The following is a 22882-nucleotide window of genomic DNA, read 5'->3' on the forward strand; positions in this document are numbered from 1 at the left end:
GAAAGTTCTTGTTTACATTTGTGCAGAGTCATTATTTGGTAGCAAAAAAGCAGTGTGGAGAAGTAATACTCGTGGTGTTACCATGCCATGGAATCTTTCACTTTCTTGCACAAAGCAATATAAACCCATGATGTTCAGTGTCAGCAGAGTTCTTCATGGACATACCTTTTTGTTTGCATGCATCTGTCATCCGTGCTGAGTACAATAGTAAAGACACTGATTTTTTTTTTTAATTGATTATTTAATAATACAAGTATTTTTGTGGGGGTCTGTCTTACAAGACCTGTTTGTATGCTTATAACCTTCTGACACCACAGTGAGTTTTCAAATTAATATATATTAATGTATATTACAAGCATGTGATTTCATCTATTTCATAATGATACAAGCAAAATTAGTTCACTGCAGTAGTTTTTTATCTGAACTGATCAAAACATCTTGTAATAATTTTTCTAACAATATGTGATTGGAATAACAACTTCACATGTAGAGTTCCATGCTGCAGCCGAGAGGCATGTAAATACAAGCTGCTTATTTGCAAGAAGCTTCCAGATTTGCAATATGATTGCTATGGAAACCACACAATGAAAACCTTATAACCATCTGTGTGGTTTGGTAGATTTTGCTGCATAGCTGAGCTGTTTTTGTTTACTGTTATTAAAGTGTTGAATAGAATATATTAACCCACAAACTGGGATTATCCAAGATATAAACTAGTATTGTGCAATGACAATGTGTCACAGACTAGAGGACAGTAGAATACCAATTAATAATGGCATTAAATTAGAGTCTAATGTAAAAAGATGGTTAAGTAATGTGTTAGTAGAGGAAACTGCTAAGTTCTATGCATATTTATCATGAGATACCACATTCCATTGAAGGAATGCACTGTTCAAGCCAAACTCTTATCCATTTTATACTCAAGAAACCCCCATCAAGAAAAAGAAATTGGAAGGAAAAAAAATCAATGGATTCATGTAAAAAAACTTAGCTAGTGTGGAATTCATTGTTCACTTCTTAAACTGTGTGGATGGTAGAATCGCTATGATTGGGTGATTATTTTTCTGTTTTTTCTTCAGACTGCAAATTAAATAAGTAAATTTATTTTCAGCAATTTTCATGGACAAACTGCTTAACAAATATAGTTAGTTCCTTGCTGCCTTGTCACCACAAGAATTTTGTGGGTTGTTTGCCATGAGGGTCTCCGAGTACCAGCAGAGTTTGGAACATAACTCATATCTCAAGGGGTCTTTGGATCTACAGCTCTAGAAGAGTTCACTGGTTTGATTAGTGTTGATTAGTCACATTTTGACACAATGAGAAGGTGGAGAAGAGTATTTTCTCACTGCAGTGGTAGCGATGGTGTGAAGAAGAGATACAGAAGGAAACATTGTACCAGACTATTTTATTAAGGTCTGCATGACTCCTCTTACACAGTATCTTAATAACACAGAAGGACTTCTACTGTATTTTTTATTTTAATTTTTCATCTTTTGACTCTATTCCATGTTGCAACACAAACTTTAATATGTCGCATCTGACTACAGCCATAATTCCTGGGGTAATTGAGGTTGCTGTGTTTAAAGGACATCTCCTGCACATAGTTATTGCTTCAGGACATAATACCAGAAAACACTAGTAGAACCATAGGTTCTTTTTTATCACCCTAAGCCAAGCCTATTACTGCTCCACTGTGAGCATGATTTCATTAGCAAGTAGTGTGGACCATTTGCAACAGATTCATAAAGCCTAGGTTTGTGCCGAGGACCTGATGTGCGCGCTGTGCATGTTTCAGAAGAGGTTTCCTATGGAGTCACTTTAGTCTGGTTCCATGGACTGACTCCCCGTTAGCAGCTGGACCATGTTCAGTGTGCTTCTGGAATGCCTCTTCCAGTCTAATTGCACCTGAAAGTTTGTCCTCTCTGTGACAGCTCTGTAGTGTAAAGCAAAGTGGGATAAGTGGGGATGGTTGGGTTCCAAACCAGTATGCTAAAATGGGTAGCCTTTGTTTGAATTTTGGGAGCTTTTCAGTATTCAAAGAGCCTTAGTTCAGACATTTTCTCATCTTCAGATCTGGATCTGGTGAACTCTTGTTTCTAGGAAATATGGGGAATGCATATGTTCTAAATTTTTCCATGAAACCACAATGCAATCTACATGTATTCAACTGTACCTTATGAAAAAAATCTCTTCGAACCTCCCTGCTGTTTTACTTCAGTTGAAATACCCTCTACTAAAGTCAGTCCTCAGTTTAAGCTTAGTCTGATGACCCTGACAGTGATAGAGTTAAAATCCACGGTACATTCAACACATCCATTGATGTAGGTCCAAACATTCAGTAACCTGTAATATCAGCATTTATTTATTCAATGTATTATACTCTGTGTGCTGGATGAAACTGGGTTGTTCTGGGAAAAGGGAGCAATCCTAGAAAATGTGACGGATAATGGGATACTACTACCTGTGAGTAGTGTAATAGTGGTAGAGAAGCCACAGAATGACAGTGCCTCCTAGTGCTCCGGACAGCACATGGGGATGTATTTTTGCTATTTATGCCACAATTGGGAGTGCTTAAAATAAACAAATGAGAGTACTTGGAAATGTGCAACAAGTGTTATGCCGAGTGGGGGAATACATTTGAATGCAGTAAATAGCTTGGAGTGTTTTGTGTTGTACTGCAGCTTCAGATTTTCCCTGTTCTATTGTTGTTTTTCCTTGGCTCAAATAATAGTTTATATTCATCTTAATCAGATTTTTAGCTAGTCAAGAGTCAGGCAGCAAAAAACTCTTGCTGGCTTAGTAGGGCAAAAGTTCAAAGCTCTTTGTAGAGTGAATCTCATGATGTAATTGCAATATTTGTAGGACTGCGTATATAGGTTAGCAGCAATTATCATACTCATTTCAACAGGTCTACTCTTGTGCTTTAAACATCTGCTTTAATGTTTGCAGGAACAGTCTTGTGGATAGATTAAATTTTTTTACAAGGCTAAAAATCCTTTGAACTGTTGATATAAAATTATTCTTTGTTGAAGTAGATAGGCAATTACATAAAAGTTGCACAATAAGGAACATTTTAAAAGCTGTGAGTTCCGTATCTGTTGCCTGTCATTAATAAAATATCAAAATTAGTTGCTGAAATGTGTGCCTTAAAAAGAAGCATGAATATCTGTGTAAGATGTGATGAGTAGCAAAGCCAAATAGTTTAAATGTATTAAAAGTCCAATTCTTGTTTGAGAAGTGGGCTTATCAATATGCTATTTCCTCATTCAGTACAGCAGCTTTGTCACTTTTGATATACTGTAAAAGCCAAGATAAATCTGTTTCTACTTCCTTATGAACCTAAAGAAAGAATACAGCTAAAAACCCTCATAGTTCCCTTTTTTGCCTCATCAACAGAATTGTTGACTGTGAAATATGAGGAGGAGATCTTACGTCCCTGTCCTGAGTGGAGTGTGGATTTACTTAAGTGAGGGTGTGGGCACGAGAGAGTTGCCCGTCTGTGCCGGGCAAGGAGTATGGAGCACATCTTTTGCAATTGCCTGTGGGGATTTCAAGAGTGTTCCAAGCCTGCTAGCCAGAAAACAGAGCTGATCACTGCCAGGCTTTCTCTTTTCTTGTCTCCTAAACTTGCACTAAGTTATTTGATACAGTCTAACTATGGTCAGAGGCAGTAGGCAGGAGCACTGAATGCATGGTGTCTGTAGTGTCTGTGTTCCCATCATGTAGGTGTCCAGCTGGTGTGTCTGTCTGACAGTGTTGAAACTAAGGTGTCTTCTGCCTTCTATGCATACTTCTCTTAAGAACTTCTGAATTCTTGCATGGGCTGGGGATTCTTTTTCAATCCTTGGTTTCCTTTTCTTTGTCCTGGCAAGAAATGTATGTAGCAGAATAGGACCCTCATTCTAATTGTCTCGTAATGACTGAAAAACAGCAGAACTGCAGCTCTATATTACTGCATTCAGAGCAGAGTGAAAAGGGAAACAGATGTTCACAATTGAGATTTTGAAAGAAAGCTCTTGGAGTGTTTGGATGGGTGGCAGAAACCACAGAAATAACAATGTTCCAACTTCTGTACAAATGCAAAATAGTAAACAGGGCTTATGATCTGGAAATGTAGCGTGTGGCTTTCAGACTGATGTGGGCTGTAATTCCTGTCAGCTGAGGTGTCCCTTCAGAATTTCATTTGCACTTATGTGTTTTGCAGAAGAACGTGTTCCTTCAAAGGCTGAAGTGCCAAGAAAACTGAGCCAGGAGAAAGTTACCACTGTTTCAGGTAATTAAAATCTTTCCTCTTTATTTTGTGTATGCATTTTCTTTTTACCTTTATTTTCTTGTCTCTTCTGTTTGCTGTTTTAAAATAATGTTTTTACAGCTCTGTAAAGCTGTCTTTTTCACCTGGGTATTTGATGGCAGCAAAACTGCTTAGCACCACTTAGGATGCATGAAAACCACTTGAGAAGGATTTATAAAGTAAGCCAATTTATACAAGGTATTCCTTCCTGAATTACTTTGTAATGACTCAATTAGCTTTCATTTCTGCACAAAGGAGATTTAGTTGCATAAATTAGCTTATCATCATTGAGGAAGTGTCACTGCTAAAGGACAGTTTATAGATACAACATGCAGTTGCTGTCAAACCTATAAGAATGTAATATAGACATCTGTGTATACTTTGTGCTTGAGCAGAACAGACTTCTGCCATTCAGAGACTAACAGGGGACAACAAGTTGCCCAAGGGACTGGCAATGTAGACGTCTCTGAAAAGGTCAACTTGACACAGGCTCTGACAATCGACCCAAAGCTCTGTCTTCTTTGATAAAAATCAGATAAACTTAAGACCACTAATTGATCTGCAGCCTGTTTAAATGTTGGCCATGCATATCTTCATTGCATATGATTACCACAGAAAGCAAATGAATTGGGTAAGAAATGCCAGAGTCCAGTGACAGCAGCGTAAAAATTGGAAAAGGACACAAATGCCCAGAAAGGCTATGAAGGATATTCTCTCAGCTTTACTTGGCAAGCTGCCCTTGTGCTAATTATCTCTGGGACTGGAAAAATAACTGCATACACCATGTAAAGTCACATGGCCAGGCAACTTTTCTTGACAGAAAGGTATTTCCAGTTATGCTTAAAAACAAGATATATATGTGCTTCAAGGGCACAGACCTTTAGATAAACTATTGGTGATTTGACACAGCAAGTAGAGAAGACTTGCTTCTTATCAGACCTTACACCTTTTTGAGATCTGCTGCGTTGTAACTGTGACCTGCACTGACATGCAATCTGGCTCTCCTTCCCCCATCGTACATAATACACATAATTCTTTCAGGGCTGTCAAGGAAAGGGTGGGCAAGAAGAGTTCCTTTAGGAAGTAGCTCTGCAGTGCTCTTCCTGTTGCAACATGTGGAGAGGAAACAGAGGCCTGATTTCCTGACCCATACAGGAAAGCAGGAACAGGTTGCTGTGAGGAGTTTTGGGTTGCTTTTCTTGGAAAGGAAACAAGAGCCAAGTCATCAGATGCTGTTAGCATTGTGCTCTGCTAAAAACATGTGTAAAACAACATGACTCATTACAGGCTTAATATTTAGTACTCATTTGGACATTGCTGTAATTATAAGTGTGTTTTGTCATAATGGAGCATGGGGTCAATCCAATTATAAAGTTGCCAACAGCATTTTTTTTTCACTAATGTGTCTTCTTGAAGTTCTAAATGGTCATACTTTTAAGAAATCAAAAGCTTAGCACCTTCATTTCTGAAAAGTTTTAACTGCTATGAGAACAGCCTTATCAGCCTTGCTAGTATTTGTGTAATGTCCTTGAAAATACCGTAACAGCTCTCCCCAGATACCAGATTCATTTCAAGCAATAATTTCCTGATCTGATCTTACTTAGTTAACTATTTAACACTGGAAATTTGTTTGACTTTTAGGGCTGAGTTTACATGAGTATTTCTGATAGGCATCATATCATAAATATCTAACCTGACTCAAGTGTATTTAATGATTTTCCACATAAATAGTGCATACATTCTTAATTTATTGCTTAGCTTTACTAAACCTGAATTTCACAGAAAATGTTCTGCAAATTGTGAGCTCAGCCTGGTAAGTGCAAAAAACCTTTCTTTTTTCCTACTCTTTTCTTGCCCTAACTTATCTCTACTTCAATTAATGTGCAGACTTGAGTTCTTTTTATTCCTTCAGTTGGAAGGAATAACTGACTGTTGCTGCTGGATAGCTTTACATTAATTGCTAGTGACGTAATTATTTAAAAATACCAAAGCATTGAAGAGTTTCAGTTATGTAACATGGCTTGCTGGGTCTTTTTTGCTACCACTATCTACCCATTATCGTTTCCACAATCACTATTTCAGTAAGTGTCATGTTCTGTGCTGTCTCAGTGTAAATACCTTGATTTTAGAGTAACTAAGGAACAGTAGGAGAAGGGAAGTGAGAAAGATTATGCTGAACAGATTGGGCTAGATAGAGGTTGAGTCCAAATAAATACACTACAATTATTTTGTCCTTATTTCATAATTTTTTTGGCACGTGGGAAAAAGGGCAAGTAAGTAAGTAACAGGCATTCTTTGCAGTTTAGGACATCGTCAGAACAAATAACTGTTCTTTAACAGGGTATGTCTCACCTGGGCATTGAGACTCAACACTGAGTCTAAATCACTTGTGTAAGACAGAGTCATTCCGGTAATGTTAATTTTGAACTTCACCTGTCTCTCCATCTTTAAGCCTTCAGTATGGTAAATACTGAGCACATGATCACCAAAAGGGGATAGACTTCACATCTTTGAAATATTGTTAGGTAGCCCAGACTAGTAATCTTCAAATCTGACGCTATAAGCTTTTGAAGACTGATCAAGAGTCAAGGAATATGAATCAGAATGGCGAGCTGTTTAATTTACTGGGCAGTGGACCACAGTGGTGAAAGGAAAACATACACGTGTTCCTTCATTCCAAAAGCAATGTGTAAGCAGATAATATAACTACTAGCTCTAGGTCACTACCGTAGTAGGGTTTGCTAACTTAGATGCCATCAAAGTTAAAATGGAACATCAGTGGAAATCAGGCACAGTCACATTTATTCTAATGTTTTAAGTAGTGCATTTCCATACGTGGGCTATAATTCCTGTTTCTGTTTTGGTCAGTTTAGTGTTCTGTCAGGTTTCTGCTCAGAAATGGCAAGTGCCAAAACTGTCACAAGGTAGGGGGCAGGAATGGAACAGCCTGCAGTTAGATTGGCTTCGGCTGCAATGGGACAGCACACTTAAATCCCTCTGAAATATGTACTCTTAATGTGTTTTTCCAGGGTTTGGGTTTTTTCTGTCTATTGAGGCTGTTAGCATATTCTTATAATTTTTTCCCCCTTGAGTAATCCATCGGCATTCTTAAGTTTTAAAGTCTGCAATATTTGAAGTGCATGCTTGAGTGATATACTTGTCTTTTTTTTTTTTTTTTTTTACCCAAACTGTTCACCTTTCTTCAAGCACGTATTGTCAGGTGCCAGTATTTTTCAGTGAAATAAGCAGTCTGAGCCTACTGTCAGGAAGGCTGGCAGCTGTTGCTGTTTGATCTGTCAAACTCTGAAGTGTTTTCATCAGTATACTGGACAAAAATATCTGTTGATCCTATTACTGTTACTGGAAAAACAGTGATGGCAGAAGAAAACCACGAGGAATTCTTTATGGAAGAGTTTTGGAAACTGTTGGATAGTTGTTCATCCAGATAGCTGACCTGGAATGAAAGAAGTATTTCCTGGAGAAACAACCTATCCAAAATTCTGCTTAGCCATTTCTTGTGATTGGTAATATTAAAAGCAGTGGGTAGGTAAAAACAAACTGCTTTCTACCATCTGCCACACATTTACATTTTTTTATCATGTCTTATTCGTATTTGTGGCCTAAGTGACTGTGCCTTCAAAATATGACAGACTTTAGGTTAGCAATTATGTCATCATAGTATTTTTAAGGCACACAACATTTCACAGTATATAAGAATAGAGTGTAATTGTGACAGAGTAATGCCAGGAAATCAATACCTTTTGAATTTGAAGTCTAATGGGCACATAAGTTCTTGATGCTAAATCCACCAGCTGTTTTCAGGTATTACATGTGTTTAAGAAGCTCCATGTAATTTCATTATTGTATAAATACCAAATTCCTTTACCCAGGTCTTCTGGTCTTGTTTTATTCAGTTCTTCCAGAGGCAATCACATGAAATTTGGCAGGGTTCTCCCCAACTGAAAGAGGGGCTGAAGAAAGAAAGAATGGGCTTGTGTTCTGCAGAGGTTTTTGCAGCTTTTTTTTGTTCTACCTCTGTGTTTGTGAAGCACTGTGAATCATTTTATGAAGCATTTTGCACTTCAGGTGTATAGATTCTGAAGTTAAATTTACAATTGGCTTTTATGCATGTGTAGTTGCAGTTACAGAATTTGGAGAAACTTGTGCTGGTGGGTATGAGAGGGGATTTTGAATTTGAAATTAACACTTGTTGGAAGACCAGAATAGTTGTTCACAAACTTATACTGGCGCTTTCTCTCCCTATTTTTCATTTCTGTGCTCCTGGTATACCGGTATGTGTTTTGCTGGGAAATGTGGCTTTCTGATTTAAACAACTCTGTGTTATGTTGAATGCACAAATGAGGGCACAGAGCCATGGTTAGTCTTTGGGCAACATCTTCACAGTTGCAATAAGCTTATTTTAAAACACATCTTGTCCAGTGTTGCCGTGTTATTAGTTGAGCTGCTTTCCCACTTTAAGGCTTCATTAAATGCTCATGATGAACACCTAGGGAGAGATGTCTCTTACCCGCTGTGGGATCTCTTCTGTTGCTGATGTTCCCCATGTACCTCCCATTAGCGTTAACAAGAGTTACTTCAGGCACATAAAGGTGAGAACAGACCTCAAAGTCATAAAGGTCAGTGTGAAAAGTCATGATTCATTTCAGTGCAATTCTGAAGAAGTAAAAGTCCTGATTAATGTATTTTAAACCAAATCAATAAGACAACTGCTGAAAGATTTGAAAGGTGGGATATACTGAAATAGCTCTTTTAGTTTTTTTCTTTTACGAGATAGAGCTGGGAACTGTGATCAGTGCAGTATCAAAAGACTGAGGAGAGATTCTGATTTAATATTTATCACAAATTAATTTGGCGCTAACCTTTGTTACTGTTTATAATTGTCTAATGCTAAATTGGTGAATAATGAGCTGACAAATAGGAAGGGCCAAAATTTGGAGGTGCAACATTTCAAACTGGTTCCACCTTCCTCTTGAAATTATTCTGTTTACGCATTTTACAATAACCAAATCTCTTATTTCTGAATGGTCGGGAGTTTTATATATGTATATATTGCTGCTTTTGGTGTGATGACAGAAGAATTTGTGCACTGGTAGTCAGAACGCCCCCTAGTGCTGTATAGCAAAGTGGTAGCTACTAATCATCAGTTTATGGAAAATTATATGGTGGCTAACTTGCACAGCAGCTTTAAATTCAAGGTTGTGAATATTTAGCCTTACGACAGTATTGCCATCAAAACAAGATAGCGCAGAACACAGACTGAAGTGGATAAATAGAAAACAAGCTGCTCTTGATCATACACAGAGTATTAAAATCTAAGTATTTGTCTAAATAGGGGAAAACACAAGTTGAATACTGCTATATTTTTTTTAATAGCGTGACACTTTCTCTTCTTTGATACTTGATATTTTAGCAGGATTTTTTCAGTAATAAAATGAACCAATCATGATTAAATTGTAAACTATAAATAATGGTGTAGAGCGCTAACGACATGCAAATGTAACCGGTATATGTTGGAATAACCAGCAAGCCTGCTGTTCAAGGATCATATAACAACACTAAGATGACAGCCTTGATCCAGCTAGTTCAGTGATATTTATGTTATCAGAATTAGAAGATAGCTTTCCAGTGATGTAAATTATTAGTACATATACATTCTGTCTGGTTAGTGTATACATAATGTAACCGGTCATCTTAGTGGTATTGCTTACATTCTTTTTGCATTAACTCACCACACTCCATTCTCATGGAATTAAAAACAGGAAATAGTTTGCAGTGTAACAGAAGCACCCAGTGTATTTAACCGTGCATAAGCGCTGTGTTTCAATAGATGTACTCTGTATTGTAAGTGTATGACAAAGCATTTATTACTGTGTTATTGCCGTATTACAGAGCAAAGAGTGCTAAATAATCAATCAGTTAATGGTCTGTATGGCAGCTTGAACACAGCACATCCATTGTGCTTATGCTGTTAGAAGGATGAGTTTATGACTGTAGTGTAGTTGCATGTTTAGCCAGAGCTTAATGTCCTAAACTGGAGCTGACACAAATATTTTTAAAATGCAGCTTCAGCAACAGTTTCAAAGTTCTCCAGTATTTCAGAAGGAACAATCAAGGATTATCTCAAAGGTTCTCAGAGAAGTTATTTAGTTTTGTTGGAACAGGGGAGGGAGGGGGAGCATATCACAAAATACTTACTTAGGCTTCCTTTCACAGATTATTATTAATTATATTCTAGCAATTTTATCAGTTTCAAGTTGAGATACAAATATGGCTTGCTAGAAATATATTAGTAGAGGAACACTAGCTGCTTTAAGTTGCAGCTGGAAAATGCTTTGAAAACCTGTAGCTACATGTCTTTAAGTGATACAACTTGCCAGTGAAGGGCTTGCACATTAAACTTGTTTTCCATTTGCTTTTGCGGCATGAAGGAACTGTTTCTAAAAAGAGGAGTAAGAAATGTGCACTAATAAATTGCTTTGTAGTATCTGGAGATTTAAAGAGTAACTTTAGTCCCTCAATCTTTATCCGTTTATAATTAGATGCCGTTTTCTTTGCAGATGGCAAAAATACTGATTACGCCAATTTCTATCAAGGTTTGTGGGACTGCACAGGAGATGTACCTGATGAGTTGACATTTAAACGCGGTGACGTTATCTACATTCTCAGCAAGGTACGGCGTGCTACTGGGGCTACATAATTGTAAAAAGAGAGCCATGGCAGAAGGGCACATTCCCACAGTTCTATGGGGGGAAATTGGCACTCCCTTTCAGATCCTTTGTTTGCAATCAGATATTCACTGCAATTAATTATTTTGTCAAATGAACTATAATCACATTTAAAACATAGCTGTGTAACAGGAATTAACTTAAAAGCATGTTTATTTACTTGCTAAATCTTGGCTACCATTTGTTAACTGATTTAATGGGAGACAACGTGCTTTCTGCTTGTAAAAGTTAACCTTGTAGAATTTTAAATTATCTTGTATGTTATGTTTTTTGTTTCCTGTTTTATATTCCTGACGGTGCTGATTCTGACTTTTTGGGCATCTTGCTACAGAAGATGGTTTGTTTTTTTGAACTATGCTTTCATCTTTGTATGTATATTGTAATTGTTCTGACAGCTCAGATTCCAAATTTGTTTGCTCTGCCAGTTTTGGGCAATTTTTAATTTACTGCTTTCCTGTTTGCAAAGCAAATGAGAAATACAATTCATCTCATCTAAAGTGATGATAAGCAGTATAAGCATGAAATTTTATTCTACTTTAATGTTGGTTAATTTTCTTATTTTTCCTTAACCCCCCCAACAAAAACAAAACCTCTCCTAAAATATATCTCCTGGTCCATTGAAGTCTACTTCTGAACAATTCATCAAAGGAAATTTCTCTTTTCCCCACATATTAGAAAAAAGCTGAGCTTTTCAAGTTCTCATTGAAAAAAAACACCTTTTAAAACATATGGAGAATATATATCTCAGATGTAATTGCTGTTCAGTATAATTAATGCCAAAGATACTGTGGGTCATTGAAATATACAAGTAGGTGCATGAAAGCTAGAGGCATCTGTTTGTCTTAGTTTCAAACTCTTCAGTTTTGTCACGATTGCTTTAAATCTTCTGTGATACCTTTAACTGCAATGTTTCCGGATAATAAATATAACAGCTTCTGTTTAAATAAATTTAAGATTTATGGATAGAAAGATAGTCCTATATAAAAATATAGAAGATATATTACTAATGGTAATGTGACCATGTATGTCTTTTGAGGTATTTCATTGTCACTTAAATTAATAACTGAATTGCATTACCAAAGGCCGGATAACACTCTTGAATTGGGCAGACTTTCAAGCAGTTACACAGCTCTGAAGAATGGTACTAATTTAAAATAACCACCTCTTCCCCCTCTCCCTCCCCCCCCAAAAAAGCCCATGAAGAAACGGATTCCGCTGAACGAGTTTGGCCTCTTTGTGGGTTGTGCTCTTCTGGTACAGTATGGGGACTAATAAAATCTTAATCTTCAGCCTGTAGGTGGAAAAATCACTTGCTACTCCTTCCCCAAAAGAGTGAGAAATTTAATTTAAAAAATGGAGCAGAATAGAAAAACAGTAGCTTAAGCTGTCCTCTGTATATCAACTGTCTTGTGGTCATGCCGTGATTAATCCGTAATCGGTCCTTGAAACAGGCTTGCTGCTGCTCCAGATATATAGAGCCTCTCTCTTTGGGAATGATTTCTACTCCAAAATACAGCCCAGAAAATTCAGCCCTCTGTCGCTTAAAGATTGTTACAGCTTTTTCAGAAAAATGAGTGTTGGCCACTACTGTCAGCTCTGAATTTAGGGTCCTTGGAGGGGAAAATGCCAGAGAATTATCCATCTTAACCCTCCACTTGATTCAGTTTCAAGGCCTGATCATTTACGAGCTCTTTGTCTGGTAAGTAAAAATATAACCGAAGGAAAAGTGAACCTAACCATCCTGAAGTGGGTCAAGACTTTTCTTCAAAAAATATTTCCTAATCCACTACATTAATACTTGGATTTTGTGGCAGTCGGCAGGAATCCTTGGCAATTTTTTTATTTTTTCACACCATCTAGTGGTTGAAAATGAGAGATGCAGGTACTGACAGGGGGCGATGTGTAGGGATCCAAAATGGTGTCATAAATTCAGCTTCAGCTTGAACCTAGCTATGGCTTTATTGCCTTTCTATCATATGTCAGCCAGGTATGAACATTACTCTTGAAAATCCCATTTTGCTGATAAGGAAGTAAATACGGGTATAGCAGTATTATAGTAGGAAGGGTGAAGCATTAACAAAATATCGAGCATATTTGTGCAACATGTAGTAGTTCTTTGTTTTACAATGAAATATAAATGGTATAGCTTGCTCTGATGAACGTGATAAGATAGATATTTGTTTCTACCAGCAATAATTATGCCAAAGCAATATATTTTTATCTGCTTTTCATATACCTTTATAGAAATTAGGGGAAAAGTGATTATTTTGTTTCCAAGAAATGAGATCATTAGTACAGCAGAAGTAATTATGAACCAGTTTAGCAAATTTGGGCATTGATATAACCTAAATAAAGCAAGAGCAGCAATATGTTATACGTAAGTTTCTAGGTGAATGCCTTTTAGAAGAATGAACAAGATTTCAGTTCGGCAACGTTTACTTCTTGAAATAGCTAAGCATTACGCAAAGACAAATCCCCCCCATAATTTGCTTTAAACTGAGCATCAAAAGTCAATGTTAGTGCGGTGAGCGTGATTTGCATGCTTATACTCTGATAATACAAATAACTATGCCTGACTAGCGTAATTACTGTAGAAAAGCATGTTTTCCTTGTTTTAAAGGTGCATTCAAAAACTATTTTAGCTATTATCTAAATATTTACGTCCATTGTGGCTTTTGTGTGGCAGCAGTCCTATGGGCTCTTAAAAAAAAAAAAAAACAACCCAAAACCTTTTTTCTAGGTTTTTCTACCTTTGAGAGTTTCCTTCAAAAGTTGAGTTTTTAATCTGAGCAGAATTAACAGAACTGTTGCAATAGTACTTGTTAACTTTTCTTTATTTTAAAAAACAGTTAACTTTTCAGATTAATTGATCAATGTATCTGTACAGATAAACTCATACTATTGTTTTAACTTATAATATTCTTGAATATTCAAGTGGCTTTTATAACTTTACGCTACGAGTCATGCGAACTTTCAGAAAACTATATACCCCTCTCCCACTATGCAACAGAAAACATTTTATAGCTCTACTGATAGAGGGCCTCTTAATAAGATTTCTTAGTTAATATTGACTATTAGACATGCAATACTTGGGTGTCCTGTTTTCTAAAAGGATGATTGCTCTTACCTCCTGCTCATTTATGGGCTTGCCTTTGCTTTCAAGCCCATATGATAAATGGGGAAACAAACTGTGACATAACAATCCTTTTTATAATCTTCCATAGCTCTACTCAAGAAATCAATTTCCAGAAACAAAGACAACTGTGAGTGGAGGTAGCCCTATTTTTTTTCTTTTAAGTTTATTATGCACAATTTATGCAAGTGCAGCACTTGCGGTATTTGTTTGCTTTAGGTGCATGTTTTGTGTTGGGAAATTCCATAGTTTCATCAGCCAAATGCAAGAAGTAATGGAAATTTACTTAGATGTTAGCAGGCACCTGCTTAGTAGAATTACTGACATTTCTTAACTTTTAAGCTAATTTAATTCGCATCTCATTTATATTTATATTTGTATTAAAACAACAAATAATACTTCAAAATCAGCAACTATATCTCAAACTCTTCCCTGTTATTATTTCAGTACATGCCAATGCAATATAATGCTGCTCACGCTGGTATTTATGATTCAGGGAAATCTCATCTTATGACTTAACCCATTACTCTAGAATTTTCCATGAAAGTAGAGTGTTAACTTGGTATCTAGATTACCCTTTATTCAGTGGTTGTACATTTCCAGTGTGGCAGATTTTTGTTCTTTCAAAAAACAAGGAATGTCTGTTAAAATGCTCACATCTCAACCTGTATTTTTTGCTTAGTGAAAAGACAAAGAAAGAAATCGCCATAGCTCAGATTACTGCTTATGAAATAAAGTGCAACTTTAGAGTGCAGCTGTTTCATAATCAGTGTGACCATTTTGTACATTATCAGTATAATCTTCATAAAATGTATTTATTCAGTATGTTTCAAAAAGATGTGAAAGGCATACTAAAATCCTGAGTGGTTTTTTTGTCAGACTATTTTCTGACTGATCATACTGAGATCCATATTTAGCAGTAATTTCTCTTTCCATGACCATACTGCCTATGTCTACCTTAGGAAAAAGGGAGTACCGATAGAAGTAGATTTGCAGAGTGAAACACTTAGTGCGAAGGCCCTGGCGTCCACATCATGCGTTTTCAAAGGGGGTTGATGTCCAAAGAGGTCTAGCCTGGTTTTGTGGCATGAGAACACATTAGTGGTTGGAGCACATTCAAGTGCATCTTCCATTTTAGTTTCATCTGAAAGAAGTGTAGTGTGTGTGCTCTGAGACTGACGGCTCTGCAAAGTGAGGCAAGGTGGGCAAAGTGGGAGCATTGGGAGATTCACTTCAGTGGGATGCTTCTGATCAAAACTAAAATGCAGTACTGAGTTGTACATTTCCTTCTGGCTTGTTTAGGTGTATTCCTTACAGAAAAAAAAAAAAAGATACATGGCTAAACATAAGATAAGAGCGAAGGCCTTTAAATGGAAGGTTAGTTAAGACAGACTAATGCAAAGTGACTCTAGTTCTGTTGGTTTGCATACTGATAATATGTAAGCATTTACCTACCTGATTAGAAAAGATTTTGGCATTGTGTCATCTAATGGAAAACAAAATGGCCCTTCTGTCGTTCCAGGGTGTTTTCAGGGGCCAGTTTTGGTTCAGAATTCAGTCTGTTTACCCTGATTTATATTGGAACTCTTTAATTGGTGTCTATTTTGTCTCATGTCATTGCAGGAAATAAAACCTAGTAACGCAACCATACAATAAATCTGAGGCTTATATTCTTAAAGATGACCATTTTATTGCTGTCTTAAAACAACTCTACTACCTGTGAAGAAGTCTCATTCAGTTATCTAAAACATTTGTCATTTTCTCCTTTTTAGAGAAAATGCTGTTCTGTGCCAAAAATGGTCCCTGGTTGATAGTGTATCATTCAGCAATTACACCAAAGGAAGTTCTAAAATTTTTTTAGCTAGTCTGAATCTCCTGGATGAATTAGAGGTGTTTTAAAATATTATCTTGCCAAAATTGCCCCCCAGGATATTCTTCAAAAAAAATTTCTCCCTGCTTCCCGCACATCTTTAGCTTGATAGGAGAGGCTACTTACTTTAACCTCAAACAAGGCTATAGATATGTTTTGCTTTTCAGTTTTAAAGTTTGCAGCTCTTCAGCCAGTAAGTTAATATTACTTACAGTGCCACTGGAAGAGAGCAGGAGAAAAATCTTGAATTCACACACTTGTGTTTTTTTTAAATACAACTCCATTGTTTTCTTCAAGGCATTGAAACACAATGATTTTCAGCAACTCTTTTTAAAAAAACAAATAAAAAACCCACCCCACAAACACAAAAACCATACCATATGTATTGAACAATAGGGACTAATTGCACAAAGACCAGATGTTTTCAACTTTTGCTGAAGTCAGTAGAAGTTAATATGGTGCAAAGCATCTGGAGATCCTCATTTACGCAGAGGATCTGTTCTAAAGGTAGAGACTGTTCTGGAAATCCTCTTGCATATAAACATTTTCTCTTCTTGCATATCAAAATTCTCTTCTATATAGTACAAAAATATTTGATTTAAAAAGATATCAGTAAAAAACAGGTAGTGTATTTCTACCTACTGTGTTTTCCCCAAGCGCAAGAACTTTTATGATCAGTGTCTCATGGATGTCATAGGTATATACACATCAGTGCAGTGAAGTTGGTAGGATGGGGACAAGGAGAAGCATCTGCTCACAGTGTGTTCAGTTGAGAGCATTTAAGGAGCCTGTAAACCCTGATGGGATCCCCCCCCCTCCCCCCGCTATCATAGCATGCTGTACAGAGAGTGTTTTGCCAGCATGTTAAATGTTAAGTCATAACCTGTTCTTTGCTGCCCTGTGAAATTACTGCACTTTGGTTAATAAATTTCTGCTGGGGGAAAAAAAAAATCCACTTTTACAGACAGTGAAAACACAGAAGTAGCTTAGAAAGCATTTGGTCATTTGTTAAGGTGGTTGTTTCGTATTATTTGGCATAATGTGTTTCACTGCCCTGGTGCTTGTCTTCCAGGGGTTGCGGTGGCCCCTTCCTCCCCCTGCCCCTGCCTAGCATTGCCTGGTATGGCAAATGTGCTCCCAGTCACATGGCAGAGCTGTGGCTACACACTTGTGCATTCTCCTCATTGCAGGGCAGCTGGATCTGGCCCTGCCCCCCTCTCCTATCCCTCTGTTTGCCTTAGAGCAATTCATTTTGCAGTTATTGAATTTCTTTGGAGAGTTATTTTCATACAGCGAGCATCACAGCACCTCTGGATCTTGATAGCATTTCTACATAAGGAGAAAGAAGCTTTGTGTTAGTAATTACCGAACATTGTCAGGAGCTGACTGCAGGCCTCTTTCTAGTGATAACAGAATAACCACATAATGTAGCTTTATAGCACATGATTAATAGAAAATAATTACACATCCTACAAAGGGATGCAATATTTCTTATAAATTGACTACAATGGTTTCCTGTAGATTAAAGGACTCTTCATTATTTTATCAGTCCTTCTGAAGTATAGTTGCCTATGTTAGCAGTGATGTTAAGAGCGGAATGCATTGAGGGATACCAGATGGTAAACCCAGTGGTACCCGAGATCTGAAACTGATGCTTGCAAAAGCATCGTGCTTCCCAGCTCCTAAGAATTCATATAAAACTCCTAACTGTATTCATATCCTTCTGCATATTAATCATTATTTCCCACAAATGTGGGCTTTAGACTTATTCTACACATCTTAAGCAGCAGTAATAGACACGTGGACCCCACAACAGCAGTCTATTAATTAAATTATATTGCTATGAAGGAGTTTATAATTGATAACGTTGATAGAAATAATACATCAATTTGGATTTTATATGTGACTTCAAGAAAGGACTCGGGGGGACTGCTTATCTGCCTGACTAGTAAGCAGTCTTTTGTGGTACTGAGGACAGAATGGAGTGGTTAGGAGTTTAAAGAGAAAGGTCTGTACTTTAATTGTGACTTCAAGAAAGGACTCAGGGGGGACTGCTTATCTGCCTGACTAGTAAGCAGTCTTTTGTGGTACTGAGGACAGAATGGAGTGGTTAGGAGTTTAAAGAGAAAGGTCTGTACTTTAATCTCAGGTTTTAGAATAATTAGATAGCACTCCCTTTTAAACCAATTAAAGTGTTATATTCTTGGTAGCCAGGTATCTGCATGATATTTTTGTTCAGACTTCTATAGGCTGCAGATAGTTTAATTGGAATTCATGTTGCTCTTGAGACCCATGCAAAGAATAGTAATGTAAAGTAAAAGCTTCTGCACTGCAATATTGTCTGTATGGTATAATGGTTGCAGTGAATCCTTAAATTAGTTTACTAGTCTGTTACATCAACATTCATTTCATCTTCTCACTTAGCTTCATGCCAGAGCCGTAAGTGGTGTATTAGTAAGTAGCAAAAACCAGAAAGTTTTCAAAACAGCAGCATGCTTTTAATTTTAATTTGAGGTATCTGAATTGTTTCTTTAAAAACAATTATTTCTAAGTTCATGCAGTGTTGCTAAATGGAACATTTTCAATGGATAATGTAGTCCACAGGCTTTTTCTATGCCATTTGTCATACGCAATTTAATGACCGTTTAACTAAGCCACTTCCCTCATTTCATGTATTGTTTGCTTTTTTGGCTGATGTCTAGCAAAACTTGCTTAATAACTCTTGTCAGTCACTTCATGAGTTCCATGTAACAGCTTAAAATCTTTTGTTGCTTTCTCTTGGAGAGATTTATTGCTGAGATTCTGGTAGTATACGTGAGTACTGCTCTTCCTTTCAGCAATTTCCCGCTTCAGTCTAGAAATCCAGTTTGTATATTTAACCAGTGTATTGTGAGATAAAACATAGATTTTTAAACAGGCCGATCTGGAACATTATAAACCTTAGCATCAGGGTATTATTTAGCCTTTAAGGATTTAGGCTGTAATGTGTACCCCCATGGGAAAGGTTATGAGCGGTTCTTAACTTCTGTGGAGAGCAGTTTGCACTGAAGATCAGGTTCAGATACCTCTAGACTTTCAGACCAGACCCATCCCCAGCAGTCTGTTCTGCAGTGGAAGGTGGAAGAAGGTGGAATTATTTTTGCAGCTTTCTAGTTTGTACGTTCACATCATAAATGAAGGTTTTCCGGCTGCTTTTGATGTGGATTTTCTTTAAATCACACTTACTGCAGTATTTTATGGATGTTAGGATAGAGTCTTTTAAATCACCAATTCACTGTGAAGAGAAGGAAGAAAATGTTTTATTTAACACTGGTGTGCAGCCTTCCACAATAAGAAAATATAAAAGTGTGTGTGTGCCTGTGTGCAAGCGTGTCTTAAAAAAAAAAAAAAAGGGCAAAAAGCAATAAAAAAAAAAAAAGCCTGGGCCCACATGAAAGTGGGCTTCATCGTAGTTAAGCACAGGGAGAGCTGAGTACACTAAGCACCTCATAGGACCCTAGAGAACTCTCGACCAGGCCAAATATGCCAGCAGCAAATCATTATAGCTCAGGCTCTAATGAAACTCCATTAACCCTTAAGCTCCACTTGACTATTTATAACCGAAAAACTTTATCTACAGTCAAAATAATAGCTTCATCTCAGTAGGACCATTAATTCAAAATCCTACAGCCTTTTGCTTTTCTCATCAGGAGAGCAGCGTAGCAGGAAGCAGATGTTGCTTATCAGAGATATCTGTGTATTTTGTATTTTCCATGTTTGTTCCAAAGTAATTTCTATCTTACTAATCATTCCATTTTGAATGGGGTCTCTGTTTTAATAATGCTTCATTTGTAACTCAATATGTGTGTGTGTGCAATTTCAGCTGTTACAATTTATTGAACCACTGTTAGGATTGATCTTAAAATATTTACCTCATAGGAGAAAAATTAAATTTGGATCCCACAATACTCTTACTTGGTATTGCTTTTGGAAGATATTATTTCTTTAAACTATTATAATTCATTTTGTTTCATATTTATCTCACTAAGCCTAAACAAATTTCAAACAAAAGTACATTAGTCATCTGTCAGACATATGAGATCTGCTGTAGAATTTTCTGCAAGCCTAAAGCAATAGTAGACTTTGTCCGTAGAAGGAGATTATGTATTAGATATATAGTGTTCCCTTCACATTTGAGCAAAGTAGTATTTAAAATAAGTTGATTGTAAGTTTCTTAGGAGTTTAGCCTTGTCATACTGGAAGAATCCCCGTTGATCCTTATACGTCAACATTGTGCTATTAGATTTTAGTTACAAAGATAAGACTTTTATATTTGTGATGAATACAGGATGGAGAGGTCAGCTATTTTTAGTAGGTGTCATAGAGAAGCGTGGCCGTAATTAAGAAATTTTCCTGTGTATGCGTGGCCTTTTTAAAATTTAGCTTCTGTGTTTGCCTTACTCTGCATGTGAATGCCTCTAACAAAAAGATACCATGTTTTAATTTTCAGTTGAAATGATTATAACTGTATATAAGAGAAAGCATCCATAAGGAGTTGCATACAAAACTCTATTGCATTTATATCAGACTAAAGGTTAATATTGCATATTGTTTTCAATTAGGAGTACAATAGATTTGGCTGGTGGGTAGGAGAAATGAAGGGAACCATTGGCTTGGTGCCTAAAGCCTACATAATGGAGATGTATGATATTTGAGAGGCCTGGGTAAGTACATTTTAATCCAATCTTCTGTAATGGCTTATATGTTCCCTTGTTCTCTGTTTCATAAGTATTTCTTTCCTGGAACCTTTGTAGGAGTCCTGTTAACATAAAGATTATGGCAAAATATATTGAAGGTTCAATTAAAGCACTTTTTCTGGGATTCTCTATGAAATATTAAACCACAGTGTACAAAAGATGATATATTTTATAACTACGTTCCTTTTCCAGATTTTTTTTTTGTGTAAAATAAAATTGGTGTGCTTTCTAGTTAGTTACTTTAGTAATATGTATCTATCTGTGCAGAAAACTGTGGAAAGGGGATAGATATTTGGGCTGGGTTTGATATGCATGTTTGAGGTTTTTTGGTTAATGATGAACTTTCAACTTTCCCTAATCAGGAGAAATTTGCACTTGAAATCGAGAGTGGTGTGCAGCTGCAGTTTACAGACCCGGCCTCTGAAAGAAGAAGATTCTGCCGTACACGTTTTGTGGTTTCAGTGAATGTAGTCAGATCGTTGCCTTGCGTATATTAAACATTAAAAACTGTAATTGGTCATAGTTCTGCGGAAATGTTCTTCTTAGCCACTTTTTATAGAATTGTAATGCTAGGAAATGAAATAGATGGTAATTAACATATGGGGCACAAGCAGCCAAATAGTGCCTGTTGCTCTTTTCTTAAGCAGCACTCTGTATGGCTATAGGTTGCGTTCTTTCAGGGAATTTGGCTATGTTTTTATTCTACATCTGAGGAAGAGGATTAAGCTGAATTTTGAAAGTAGAAAACGATTACTCAGTTCATGCATGCATTAACCTTTTAATGCTCACTGTACGTCTTGTGCAGTTTCCTAGGAAAATCAAGGGAAATTTATGTGTAATATTGCAAGTCTTCAGGGTATTCTGCTTCCAAATGATTTTGTATTATGTTTTAGCCAATGATTTATTTTTCCCATATATTTAGTATTGTTACTGTTAATTAATATTTTGTTACTACAAAATGAAGGCTTGGCTCTTTTGCTGATGTAAGAAATCAGCCTGTGTGGTAATACTGCCCTGATACCATTCTGACTTGGAGATGGGAATTATGTGAACATTTGTAAAAAGATAATATATTAAACCCCATAATTTTTGCTAAGTCAACACGAGCTAAATGGCAGGTAAGAACTATTTTTGTCCGTGGTAGTGTGAAATATTTTATCTGTGCCTTACGGATACTTTCAGAGTCAAATCTGGATACCTTGTTGGTATGTGGAATTTCTGATGCAAGTTGTGCAACAGACATCTTCGGCTCCGTGTGGGTTAATAAAGGCTACCTGCAGCCATAGTGTCAAATCCAGAACTTTGTGGCTAAAAGCATCAGCTGAAACATAAAGAAGTACACCAAAATACTCTCACCTGTGGACAAGGGGTTGGGCAGAGTTAATACTTTAAATCCTCTTGTTTTGGAGACGTGCTTTACTATTAGCGTGCAAGATCAACCTTTTTGAATCCTCCCACACACTTGATTTGTGAGACCCTTAATCTGCCAAAGAGGCAGGTCAAGCCGGTCTGCGAATTGCTGAGCCTATGCAGGTCCCCTTGTAGTTGCTTGTGCTGTTTACGCTTCAGGCGGGCCCTGGAAACACTGTGGGTTAAAAGGTGACGTTAGTCTGAACTCAGAATTAGATCCTTTCGGTAAGCTAAGATGTTGTGCTTTATTTTAGCTAATGGGCGATACTCGATGGTGCGCTGGATTCTAATAGGAGTCAAACAGGGTACAGCGTTCTGTTGTAATTTTTAAAAAAAGAGATACTCATTGAAATTGATTCTGTACGTTATCAGTGAAGCATTAAAATGATAGATGATAGTCTTCAGGTCTCTTACTACTTCAATTTATCAAGTGTACTTGTGGATTGTGTACAGAATGCGAAGCGTTAATATCACGGCTAGAAAAGCTCCTTCTCTCTTGTTAACATGGCAGCGTAATAAGTCTGCCCACCGAAATGTCTCTTTAGTAATTATGTCATCCCGAATTCCACCACCACCTACTTTTTTGGGAGTAAATCCTCCCCTTCCCCCCCCACCCCGGAGACGAAGCGCATACGCGCGAAGCTTGGTGTAGGGCAGGACCGGTGCGGGGATGCGGGCGCGGCGCCGGGAGCGGCC

The 22882-nt window shown here is 37.1% G+C and overlaps 1 protein-coding gene across 2 annotated transcripts in view; it reads left to right on the top strand.

Moving 5' to 3' along the window:
• Positions 1 to 22109, top strand: part of SKAP2 (src kinase associated phosphoprotein 2) — a 114941-nt gene extending 92832 nt beyond the window's left edge. The window contains exons 11-15 of one of the 2 annotated variants that reach the window (XM_009325716.1): positions 4205 to 4273; positions 10870 to 10982; positions 14262 to 14300; positions 20642 to 20743; positions 21139 to 22109. In XM_009325716.1, the coding sequence (XP_009323991.1) occupies positions 4205 to 4273; positions 10870 to 10982; positions 14262 to 14300; positions 20642 to 20734 (314 nt within the window). In that variant the 3' untranslated portion in view covers positions 20735 to 20743; positions 21139 to 22109. The remainder of the gene's footprint in view (positions 1 to 4204; positions 4274 to 10869; positions 10983 to 14261; positions 14301 to 20641; positions 20744 to 21138) is intronic. The other variant, XM_009325717.1, reaches the window with a different exon arrangement.
• The last annotated feature ends 773 nt before the right edge of the window (positions 22110 to 22882 follow it).

The sequence above is a fragment of the Pygoscelis adeliae genome, unplaced genomic scaffold (genome assembly GCF_000699105.1).
Source record: "Pygoscelis adeliae isolate BGI_AS28 unplaced genomic scaffold, ASM69910v1 Scaffold226, whole genome shotgun sequence".
Taxonomy (NCBI): Eukaryota; Metazoa; Chordata; class Aves; order Sphenisciformes; family Spheniscidae; genus Pygoscelis; species Pygoscelis adeliae.